General features: G+C 36.9%; 1 protein-coding gene across 2 annotated transcripts; it reads right to left on the reverse strand.

The window, feature by feature from the left end:
- Positions 1–1,268: 1,268 nt before the first annotated feature.
- Positions 1,269–10,120, reverse strand: LOC128541524 (transmembrane protein 150A-like). Of its 2 annotated transcripts, XM_053511988.1 has the most exons (7): positions 9,962–10,120; positions 6,926–6,973; positions 4,026–4,112; positions 3,209–3,276; positions 2,832–2,962; positions 1,865–2,042; positions 1,269–1,706 (listed from the first exon to the last, which is right to left on the reverse strand). In XM_053511988.1, the coding sequence occupies exons 1-7, from the start codon at positions 10,024–10,026 to the stop codon at positions 1,501–1,503; spliced, it is 783 nt and encodes a 260-aa protein (XP_053367963.1). In that variant the 5' UTR covers positions 10,027–10,120; the 3' UTR covers positions 1,269–1,500. The 2 variants fall into 2 exon arrangements, with proteins under 2 accessions (XP_053367963.1, XP_053367964.1); XM_053511989.1 differs by lacking the exon at positions 6,926–6,973.
- Between the last annotated feature and the right edge of the window lie 2,940 nt (positions 10,121–13,060).

Below are 13,060 nucleotides of genomic sequence, written 5' to 3' on the forward strand. Positions count from 1 at the left end.
CTAATCCTCCGTCAGGAACAAAAGCAACACTTTCGGCCCAAACACCGGAAGTTCCTGCAGCGGCGCGTTAGTGACGTCACACCAATGGCGTTGTCGCGCGCTGTAAGAAAGTCCACGTCCATGTCGCCTAGACTTGTGTCTGCTTCCCAAAAACAAACAGTAAATAAATGAATATGAGCCTAAAAATGAATCAGTCCGTCAGTGAATAATCTTCCATCCCCTTTAGTGACCATAAAGTTATTCCCAGTTCTATTCACTTCTTCCCTCCACACATCAGCTGCAGCAGTAAAAGGCAACAATTACTGAAAGATGAACAACTCGCTTAATTAAAGATGAAGTGATTGTCCCACTTAACTACATTAGGAAAAATATATATCATTTTACTTAAATACTGATTTCATATCTGGTGGATAAACCTGGGAAATGAGAAAAACTAAATATTATAAGTAAGCATCTGCATCTTATATCAGTGCTCATCTGACATCTTTACAGAACAGGGTTCACTGGAAATGCAAGAAGATTTAAATGAAATATATAAAATGAAGGCAGGAGATGCCTTTTCAGATCTCACAATTCATGGAGAACAAACTTCCTCTAATTTTTCCAAAGTAAGCATGACTCTAAAAATCAATTCTATTTATCAATTAAAATGTAATGAGTCTAAAACAGATGATTCCGGGCTTATATCTGACTTCTGCGAATCATTTTCTAAACACTTTGACTTTTTATTAAAAAATACAAAAATGGACATGCAATGGATGTATGTTAGTAAGAAGCTGTGAGTTTTACTGGGAATGTGAGATGTACTGCATTATTAAAACACAAATGATGTAAAACACCATGGAAAAGGGGCTGAGTGGCTTAACGACTTAAGTATGAGGACACCAGACAAACACCATCGTTGAGCTTGGTAAACATCCCGATTTAAATTTATTCCCACAGTCTCCTGGGAAGTCTGTCCCAGTTTATCCAGTTTATCCCAAAGCTGATGCTTCGGTGGAGTTCAGTTCAGTCAGGGCTCTGTGTAGGATACACTCCAAACTTAACACACCATGTCTTCATGGACCTTTCTCCGGTAAGAGTGGACTTTGTTCCCAACATGCATGGGTGGTAATCCTTGGTGGCCCTTGATTGATTGGTGTAAATTGACAGTTTACTAAAGATGTGTAACGTTTGTTATAGGCAGAAATACTAAACAGACTTTCCCAGGATACAGCAATACACATTTATTGTTCATAAAAGATTTTACACACAAAAAAATTGCGTAAAGAATATGATACATAACATTGTACTGTGTATTAAATATAAAGAATCGCACCTTGTTCCTTTCAGTGCTTTCATTAGAAGGAATCTCGCACTTCATCATAGAGCCAAGGCTTGTGTAGTCCATTTGAAGATGTTTGAACAGAAACAGCTGATCCATACAGTCACAGAGTATTTATTCATTAACCTTCATCCCTCACTGATTTATTAATCCGAGTCCTAAAACCGACTAACCGATCAAGCTTTCTCTTCCTTACACTGGTTTTGAGAAAGACCCTGGAGCTTCCCTCTTTGGATCAGAACCACCAAAGTGTTTTCAGACACCGAGCAAAACTCCATAACAAACGTGGCGTAGAAAAGCAGCACGGTGATGACGAAGAGCCACTCACACACAGCGGCGGCGTGCTGCAGAGTGAAGCTGTCCTGCAGGAAGAACACGGCACCTGGCGCACACAGAGGGGTTAAGGACTATAGATCAGCTGTGTATCCTAAAAAACGAAGCTTTAACTAGAACTAGAAGGTGAGTCATGATACACATTATTCAGAGGAGACTTTCTGTCTCTCTCTCTCTTTCTCTCTCTCTGTTGTTAGTAAAGGATACAGAGAAGAAGTTGGATCAGGGCGAGCAGACTGAGGATGAGTCGGAGGTGGGCGGTTCGGCAGTGTGTGCACGTTTTTGCCAGACGGTAAGTCACAATTGTCTGCACACACACGAACAGCAAACTGGTTGGGAAAGCCAGAATCACTCCCACGTAGTGTACCACCTTAGCAAAGTCTACCTGCAACACACACACACACACACACACACACACACACACACACACACACACACACACACACACAAAACTCAGTAGTTTTAGTCTTCTGCTAATAATTTCTGCTTGTCAAAATGTTGGCAACATTTGTTTTGGAACACCATTGTTTTTTTTTGTTTTTTTTTTTTAAGTAAGTATTCCCCACATTGACTATAAGTCACTGGGATATCATTAATGGGATAACGTCAATGATCTCTATACAGTACAATGCTGCAAATACAATGTTAAATCAATATATATTTATATTTCTCAACTGAAACATGTCTCTGAAATGCTCATACCACTGATACTATGCTAATAATTACGCTTGGACCCGAACCTGGGTCACGGTGGGGTTTCTAGCTTCCCCCCAGAGACAAACAGACAGGTGGATAACCAGACAAACAGACAGGCAGACAGGTAGTGACCAGACAGACAGACAGACAAAGAGACAGACAGGTGGATAACCAGACAGACAGGCAGACAGACAGACAGACAGACAGACAGGTAAATGACCAGACAGACAAACAGACAGGTGGATAACCAAACAGACAGACAGGTGGATAACCAGACAGACAGACAGACAGACAGGTAAATGACCAGACAGACAGACAGAAAACATTTCCCAGATGCAAAAGAAGGTGAAAACAGCTGGATTAATTAAAAGACAGATAAACCCATCTATACTGATATGAGTGATATTCCTCCAAGGTGAAACTCATCCCGCCCCACTAGCCCCAGTGATTAAAAAATGTCCCTTTAAAGCTTCCGTACCTGGAAGTTTCCCACCATGCTGAGTCCTGCAGCACAGAGCCAGCCTGAGCAGAGCCCCATCATGTTCAACACACTGTCCTGCTTCTGCTGCTCCAACACCTGGGCGTAGCGGATCAGACCGATCAGCATGACTACCCGCACACACACACACACACACACAAACACACCCACCCACACACACACACACATACATAAGTCAGCATGACTGGAACACAATAACTCACTTGGATCCACATTATTTGATGCATTCTGTTGTAGCTACATGATGAGCTGATTAGATAATTGGATGAATTAAAATAAATGTGCAGGTGTTCCTAATAAAGTGGATAACGAGTGGATGGAAATCAACTTCAAAAGTTCAATACACTATCACTCACTCATGAAGGATCCGATACTGCAGAGGAGACTAAACCAGCAACTCTCTGGAGGAAACACACCACACTTACTGTACAGAGAGAGAGAGAGAGAGAGAGAGAGAGAGTAAATTTACTCCTAATCACGGCTCAAACTGATGTAGTTCACTTTTTTTAAAATAAAAATGCCGATGTAATAAAAACCATATTTGTCCCAAGATTAGCACTCATGCTGCACATTAAAAGTGCGATGAAAAAAACATTTCACTTATGGTCGTGTGCATGAGGAAATCATTTTATGTAGTCTGTAGTGGCAGTTTGTGTTTATACTGTACAAGCCTTGAGTTTTCCACTCTACACACACATCGCTCAGCTTCAGCTCTTTAAACATTAGAGATTTAATAAGAGAAACAAAATGCGATCAAAAAACAAACTGACTTGATTTATAAAAAAATATTTAATTCACTTATGTTTGCTACTTCAAAGATACATTTATTTAGAGTGGAAACCAAGTGATGTTTATTATAATAAAAAAAACAGAATGCAGTGTAATACATTTATTAGTTAAAAAGAACTAATAAATATTTAAATAGATTTAAGCTACAAACTCTAATTATGTAAATAATAACGATTACAATAATAACTTATAATTTTGTAAAAATATTAATGCTTTAACTAAAGTCATGAGGTGGATAACAAGTTTTGTTTATAGTCTAGAAGCTATTCATTTATTCATTTATTTATTTTTCTATGGTGTTTGGTTATTTTTTTTATGTTGTTTGATGATGTTAAGTTATATCGATATTACTGTATACTTTATTTTGAATAAGTAGAAAGTTACCTGATGAGAGGGATGTTATCCAGAGTGCAGCAGCGAAACTGTCCACTCTGCATCACCAGAGGCTCCTCACAGGACGAGTTATACACCCTGTATCACACACACACACACACACACACACACAGGGAATTTTTGTGTTTAAAGCTCAAAAGTTGTAAGTCGACTTTTTCAGGAAAAAAAAAAAATATTTTCAAGGAAAAAACTAAAGTTTTGAAAAAAAAAAACCACAAAAGTTTAAAGAAAAATCTCGAAAGTTTGGGGAAAAAAAATTGAAAGTTTTGTGTTAAAAACTCAAAAATCTGTGGGGTATTTTTCAATCATGGAAGGACACCGCATATACACTTTTTAAGTTTGATTAGATCTTCCACTTTAAACATAATGCAAAACAAGTGAGGTCTGCCCAACCTTGCAAAGTGTATATCTGGTTTCCTTTCTTGAGAGAAAAAACCCCCACAGATTTTTGAGTTTTATACACAAAACTCTGTTTTAAACTCAGAAATTCCCTGCCCCTTTCTTTCCAACTCTTAAAAACAATCGCTGTCATATTGGCCCTAATACTCCGTTATACATTTGTAACGCAGAGTATTTAAAAAAAAATTCCCTTTGATGTCATCTCATCATTGAGCAAACCTGTACTGAATAGAATATGAAGATTATTCACAACAGCAGGGCCAGAATTTCAGCTGAGCGATGAACTGATCATGAATGCTAGAATAAGACGTTTTGCCCCCAGACCCCCTGCACTGACTGACCCAGGTCTCCTGATCAATATTAATTATTGACAGCTGACTCGTGCCTGCTTGCTTGTCACGTCTGCTCTGATTCTGTCCTCGTTGCCCCTCACACACTCTTCCCATTTGTTTCCCTCGTTTTCCTTATATGGTCTAAGTTTCCTGTGGCCTTTCTAGTAACTACTGCTGTGTTTGTCAAAAGTGCATATTTCGATATTTCTGACCTCCACCTGTCGAAAACAAAAGAAAGACCTCTCAATTCAGAAAGATGGAAAGCTCCGCTCAATTACAGAAGGCACCAAGTGATGTCATGTGAACATAGCTGTTCTCTCTGTTGATGTGTCAACTCTGTAATGAAGCTTTTTTAATTTTATTAAATTTGTATTTATTTATTTATTAAATCCACTTTGTAGCTTATAAAGCATTCATAACTATGTGGGAACTGAGAAACATCCAGCGTCTGATTAAGAGGAGAGTTTTCCTAGAGCTATGACTGAGGTGCAGTGATGTCATTTCAAGATTGCACTGATAGTGAATATTTATTTATAAAATATAATAATCGAGGTTATATTTAAAATATGCGGTCTAAAGTCTTAGACTAGGTTTTGTGTTATAAAATTCCAAGTTCCTACTAAATGTAGCATTAAACAGACCAAGCTTGAAAAGTGTATAATTCCAAGTTCAGACTTTCCACTTGCACGTAGCACACCTGTGCCTTGTTAGGGTTTTTTCATCCTTTAGATTGTTACGATAATTTATATAAAAATGTAACTTTTCTTATATCACTGTCATTTAAAACTGTAACTTTTTTTTGGTTAGCAATACTTATTATTCATATACAATTATTTGTTTGTATGCATATATATACTCAGGAAAAAAAGAAACGTCCTCTGACTTTCAACTGGTTTTACTTTCAGTAAACTTAATGTGTAAATATTTGTATGAACACTAAAAGAGTCAACACCATAAGACATAAATTAAAAATGTTTCCCAATGTGTCCCTGAATGAAGCGAGGCTCAAAATCAAAAGTACCAGTCAGTATCTGGTGGCCACCAGCTGCTTGAAGTACTGCAGTGCATCTCCTCCTCATGGACTGCCTATTGCGGACAGTCTGAGCACTGATGGAGGGATTGTGTGTTGCTGGTGTGACTCGGGCAGTTGTTGTGGCCATCCTGTACCTGTCACGCAGGTGTGATGTTCGGATGTACCAATCCTGTGCAGGTGTTGTTACACGTGGTCTTCCACTGCGAGGATGATCAGCTGTCCTTCCCGTCTCCCTGTAGCGCCGTCTTAGGCGTCTCACGGTGCGGACATGGCAATTTATCGCCCTAGCCACATCAGCAGTCCTCATGCCTCCCTGCAGCATGCCTAATGCACGTTTACGCAGATGAGCAGGGACCCTGGGCATCTTTCTTTGGGTGTTTTTTTACAGTCGGTAGACGACTCTCTTTAGTGTCCTGCGTTTTTAGGACCTTAAATGCCTACTTTCTGTAAGCTGTTAAGGTCTTAACGACCATTCCACAGGTGCATGTTAATTAATTGATTATGGTTAATTGAACATGCATGGAAAACATTGTTTAAACCCTTTACAATGAAGATCTGTAAAGTTATTTGGATTTTTACAACATTATTGTTGAAATACACAGTCCTGAAAAAGGGACGTTTCTTTTTTTGCTGAGTATAAAAAAAAAAGAATAAAGAAAAATTTGAATAAAGTTTAACAAAGAGTGGACTGTTACTTTTTTTGTGCCAAACATGCTAACTATGCTAGCAAACTGTCACGCAAAGAGCTGTCTAATAAAGCTAACAATCAAGCCACTAGTTTACAGGCAATACAAAATGTTCGTTCTTCTCCACAATCCAGCACAAACACATAACAGACTTTCATCCGGTTCTTATCGCCTCCTTGTCACATCAATAATCGCAACGGCAATCATGTGAGACAAGTCAAAGGTCAGCTTGAAATAGTAGAGTTCAGTTTGTAAGAGAATACAGCAGTCACGTATAATAGCTTACAGAAACGTCTGAATGGTGTCTCACTATTGGGTCACACTGTGTCGATATACACTACATCCCATAAAGATAGTCACAGTTTTGCTATATTTTATTTTATCAAATAAAATACAAACATGATTTATACCAGCAAATTATGTTAAAGTCATTAACTTTACCAGTTGTTTATAGGGCAGACGTGCTGGTTATACACTGCCATGGCATATCTGTGGGGGAGAAATAAAACAGAAGGAAAGAAATGACAGACGGTAAGTAGTTGTGTTTATGACCTTTGGATTGAGGTTCGAGTCCATGGATTTGCAGGAGGTTTCTACAATTAATACGCAAAATTATGTTTGTGCATTATTCCTGAGTTCTTCCAACTGAAATTAAGTAGCCAGGGTGTGGTTAGTGTGTGAAGTTTGATTGGTGTCACATGGACAGCCAACTGATTCAAGCGCAACAATTGCTAGAGTAGCTTTAGGACCGTGATTGTCATTAACAGATTTTGCACATACAGTAAATCTTCATCAATGAACAGATGATAACTTCAACGTAATAGACTATGAGGGGTGTTCAAGTCAAACTGGGACTTGTGGAGAAATTTTTGATAGATGAAGGTGCAATACCAATTGACAGTCAAAAGTCCTGTTTTGACTTAAACGGCCCTCATTTTTGCATTTGTGCCTTAGCAAGTTTACAAAGCCTTACCACAAATACTTCAGTGTACAATTGGCTCTGCCAACTGTGTGAATGACGATGATTTAGTGTAGTGTTAAAAGTAAAGGTGCTACCCTTAGACAATATGTATAGAGCTGGAGGCCGAACGCCAGGGTACAATTTGTACAAACAGAAAGAAAGTCAGATAAAATGTAACAATAAGAAAAACAGTGGAATATAAATTCATAGACATCCAGTAAAGCATTAAGAAAAAAAATCCAAACAGTGGGTCGAGTGAAGACGTCTATTCTTGGGCAATAAGTAAGAGATATTTTTGGCCTAAACTTTAGGTTTAAATAGTAACTCTACGTTTTTACTCCACTCTTCCTGTCTCAGAGCTGTTGGGATAAAGGACATTGAATGTTGTTGTATTTGATCTAGTGTGATATTAACAACCTTAGCAGACAACGATGCCAGCCTACAGCTGAACTTTCACAGTCAGTCATTTATTTTAAGCTATTTCCACATTCAGGTATAACTAAAATAAAAGACTTACAAAGTTTTTTTTTATTTACTTAGTGTGTTTATGCCTCTGTACACCACCACATTGGATTTGCAATAAATAATAAAAAAATAAGGTCTTTAACCGAAGGGAGAAAAGAACAAAATATTTTTTGAATGAATGATGGAATTTATGAATGATGGGTGAAGAAGTTGCTGAATAGATGAATGACTAGATGGATGAACAGATACTTTTGAATTCATGGAATGCTGGATGGATGGATGGATGGATAAGTGGAATGATGGATATACAGTACTATTAGATTTGTAAATAATTGGTGAAAAGTTCAGTGAATAGATGGATGAATGGATGGGTATAATCCTGAATTTATGAGTGGATGGATGGAAATGGTTTTCTGTTGAATTCATGAATAAATTAATTAATGAGAGATGAATGGGTGATGGATGGATGTGTATACAGCTGACGACAGCTTGATGGGCAGATGAACAGCTACCAAATCCAAATTCAACACTTGTAGTGAACTTCAGACCTTTTATCTCCTTCATTTCTCATGAAATACCAAACAAACAAGCCACAGCAGGTAATGGAACTTACTTCTGAGCCTGTGAAACTGGTGGAACTTGTGTTTACACTTCAGTTGCATCCTAATTGCTTCATTTTTAACACATTGTGTGCAGAGGGCAAAAATACAAAAACTATATGGCTGTCCATATACTTATGGACCTGACTGTTTGTTGTCCTACTAAAAAGCAGAAATGAGGTTAAGATGTCACCTATAAACCTGAACTGATTTTTATTTAACTCTTTTTGGTTGATACAGAAGATATGTTTTTATGATTTTTTTTTTTTTTTTTTTTTAACAGAAAACACTACAACATGGAACTCGTGCTGTTATCCACAGTAACTATACACTAGATAGACTAGAGGACATTTCTTCACATTGTAGTGCACATAAGAGTACACATTACATTTTTTTATTACTGTAAGAGCACCCTTCAAGATTCTACGAATAATAAACACTTAATTAATAAAATAAATAAATACAAATGTGCAATTTACCAAAAATAGGAAATAGTGATATGGTAAAATTTCCTTTTTCTTAAAGAATATTCATTTATCAATTATGGACTTCAATAAATCAATGAAGAGACTCTTAGCTACAGTAAAACATTTGAATATTGCGAACGTTTTAAAGAAGGCCGTATGTCCATGAACAACAGTGCCGGTCGAGGTGGCTCAGAGCCCACTAAACATTCACCTGATCACTGAAAATCGATGGATAACTTGTCACCAACTTAAAGAAGTCTGTGTGAACTGTACAAACACTCATACACTAACACCACTCGCACAGGAACTCAGCTGGGAGTTGGTGCCACATCCCCCGTACAGTCCTGACCTCGCTCCAAGCCATGTTTGGAAATTTTGATCATTAAAGGAGTTCCTGGGAGGCCAGCGTTTTAGACAGAAAACTGGGATAAGTGCATTAGTGTAGCAGGAGATTATATAGAGAAATAAATAGGGGGTTTTTACTCTAAGAGCTGTGTTCTGTTATTCAATCAAAAGCACTCAAAAGTCCCAGTTTGACTTGAACGCTTAATTGAATGTTGTAGATGTAGAACATTAAACACTGTAAGTACTTCATAGGGATTGTTCATTAGTTTTCTATAACAGGACACAATGCTGTTAATATTAATAATAATTATAATGATTTTTATTATTATTAATATTTAGTCTTGTGGTTGGAGAGTGAAGGACTCTTGTTGTTTAACTTTCTATATATTACTTTAGTTTGCTTTAAATGTATATTTAATTTCATGAATTAGATCACAATGTTGCTTTGTAAAACTTCAAACATACCGTTCAAAGCAAATGATATTATTACACATGCAGTATTTTTTAATAACTTAAATTACTTTTAATATAAGATGATATTAGAACCTAACTTTAAGTTAGGAAATTATACTGTAATTGTAAACAATAATGCAAATCTAATCAAATGTCAGTAAATAGTAATGGATCTTTCGACACTTACACAATCCATACTCCCGAGATGGTGCAGAGAGGCAGAGTGACAGGTAAAAGCACCCAAAGTGACATTATTTCACCTGAATGTACCTTCAGCTCTGCAGGATTCCCTCATTTTCCGTCTCAACAGGATCAATGCGGTGATTACGTCATTACTAATCGAACTCATGAGTGTCCTTCCAGAGTGTCCAGCTTTCTCTCGTACTCTTCTCTCAGAGCGGTTCACTTCAGCGCACATGCCATGCCGCCGTAAGCCCGTCCCCTTAAAGCATCAGGTTCCATAAGTTTACTAGTTACTTTAATCACTGTTAATGTTTGGACTTTTCATCAGTTTACACAGCAACCAGAAGCAAAAGTCCAACCGGCAGAAAGAAGCACAGCTTTCAGTCAATAAACCAAACCAGCTGAGCGTCAAGATCGAGGAATCATGGTCCATCAGCGTTTCCACACTCGGTCCTCAATCAGATCATACAGTCACAAGGCACAAGGAGTCACACCTACCGTACACCGATACACTTCAATCAGGTCTTACGGTCGGCCAAAACACAGAAACTGTGCTGATTTATTTATTTTTATGTATACTTTCTACCAACTTTATGCAACATGGAAGTGACCGTCTCGCTTCCCTAAAAATTTCAAGTTGCTTCACCAGTTTTAGAGAGATGATTTTTTATGTGCGCTATATTTTTAGTGTTATACTGTCTCGCTTCAAACAATAATCATTTAAAATGCTAATTATTTATATTAAGTATTGATACTAAAATTGATGTAAGCTTCTAGAAGCATATAATCTGTTAACATTGTTGCTTAAATTAAAGCATTCCACAAAAATTTATACAATTTCCCTTCGGATTTATAAAGTTCTCTCTCTCTCTCTCTATCTATCTATCTCTCTATCTACTGTATATAAAAAACTCTGTAGTGTCTGTAACCTTATAAAATTCATGTTGCAATATCTTAACAATTTTGCACGTTAGAATAATACACTTTTTCAGGTTTATGTCTTTTCATGTGAAATCTAAATCACCCAAAATTTAGATTTCTGAATGTCAATCATTTAGAAAAAAAGATTATTTAGAAAATCTAAATGACAGGATGATTGAAAGATTTGAATTAAAAAAAGTTACGGACACTACAGACATAAAAGGGCATGAAATTGTATTTAGCAAATGTTTTTCTTTTTATCTGACAAAAATATAAATGAGTATGTATTTTTACAAAACACTAAGCATGGGTCGGTAGATAAGAAGCATTAAGTCTTATGGAAAATAGTGTCATATGATCCTGTCTGAAAATTCACTGTTTCACCTACAGGTGAGACTTTTTTATAGCACGGATACCACGTTTTGGCTGAGTATACAGTAGCATTGCAAGTGTACATGATGGAGCTTTTTATAAAACACGGTATAAGATAAAATGATGTTTAAAGCTATATCTGGTATGTGTGTGTTTAGATAGATAGATAGATAGATAGATAGATAGATAGATAGATAGACATGTATGTACAGTATATGTGTTTATGCGTCTTGGGACTGATTAATTAAGATGGGGACAGATGATTTGTTTTGATTTGTCTGCAGGATCAAATCTTGACACTTCTCCATTTCTACAAATAGACATATGGAACATCTTAAACAAATGATCAATTAATTCATTCATTTGTTTGCTTGTTTGATTTAAAGTTATAATAGTAATGCAGTAATGTACACCTTATAAAGAACAATTTATTAGCATTGCTGTTAGATAAGAAACTTTTATTAAAAATTGGGAGTCCTGAGTGTTAGACAATATAAACATATATTAAAGAAATAAATTTACTCTTTGATGTGCAAAAGTGGGTAAAAAAAAAATTACAACTGCAGTTTCATCCTCTTCATCATCACATACAACCTGTCAGTAAATCTGTACAGACATAAACACTGTGAGAAAAAAGAAAGCCTAAAAGGAAGAAGGGAAAAAAAGTACTAGAACATTTCTCGCACTTTTGTCATCAACAGTCAAGCATTTAGTATTTATATCCTAGCTTGCTGCCTGCTAGTGTGAATGTAGTGTTGTGTCGCTGTATACAGACGGTTCACTCACACAGGGATCATCCGCTGAGTGTATTTATTCACTTTAGCGCTCATCTTTTAAGGCATTAATAAAAAAATAAAAAAATTATCTGCAGCTCTTTTAGAAAGTTTTTAGAAAATATTTTTAATGTGAGAACAGTTAGGGCAGACATAAATGGATTGAAAAATGTGGACAGATGTGGTTGGGTGGATGGTTATGCTGATGGACGGCTGGATAGAAGGATGGCTGGATTCACAGATAATCGGACAGAAGGATATACTGAAAGTTGAATAGTATGCTGTTGGAGGATTGGATGGATGGATGGATGGATGGATGGATGGATAAAAGGGTGTACCTTTGAATGCATGGACAGATAAATGTACAAATTGGCAATTGATTGTGATGAATGGATGGCTAAATGGGTATACTGTAGGATTCATGAATGGATGAATAAATAGGTGGATAAAGGATTCAAGAATAGATGGATATACTCTTGAATTCATGATGATTCATAAATGGATGGATGGATAGATGGATGGATGGGTATACTGTTAGATTCATCAGTAGTTGACTAGATGGGTGGATGGATGGATAGATGGATGAGCGTACTGTTGGATTCATGAATGGATGGATAAATAGGTGGATAAATTGATGGGTATAATGCTGAATGTAAGGCTGTATAGATGGGTAAAGGGGTATTATACTGCTGGATTTTTGAACGGGTAGATAACGGATGGATGGGTTAATGGATGGATTCATAGACAAATGAATGGGTATACTGTTGGATTCATAGTTGGATGGACAGGTGGATGGGTGTAAAGTGAGATAATTAATTCACATCATTCTTATTTCATGGATAGATGGATTGATGGGTATATGGACATATTGGTATACTGTTGGATTCATGGATAGATGACTAGATGGATGGATGGATGGATGGATGGATAGATGGATGGGCGTACTGTTGGATGCATGATGGGAATACTGTTGGATCTATAGAAGATGCGTAAATTGGTCACTGACTGGATGGGTATAATGAATTTAAAGATGTGTA

Source organism: Clarias gariepinus, chromosome 14, assembly GCF_024256425.1.
Source record: "Clarias gariepinus isolate MV-2021 ecotype Netherlands chromosome 14, CGAR_prim_01v2, whole genome shotgun sequence".
Classification (NCBI taxonomy): Eukaryota; Metazoa; Chordata; class Actinopteri; order Siluriformes; family Clariidae; genus Clarias; species Clarias gariepinus.

Excerpts from the sequence above, each read along its gene's own strand:
- LOC128541524 (XM_053511988.1), bottom strand. The coding sequence starts at position 10,026 with ATGTCACTTTGGGTGCTTTTACCTGTCACTCTGCCTCTCTGCACCATC. Across the intron at positions 6,974-9,961 it reads ATCTCGGGAGTATGGATTGT|ATATGCCATGGCAGTGTATA; the intron begins GTAAGTGTCGAA and ends TCTCCCCCACAG. Across the intron at positions 2,963-3,208 it reads CAGTATCGGATCCTTCATGA|TCATGCTGATCGGTCTGATC; the intron begins GTGAGTGATAGT and ends GTGTGCGGGTAG.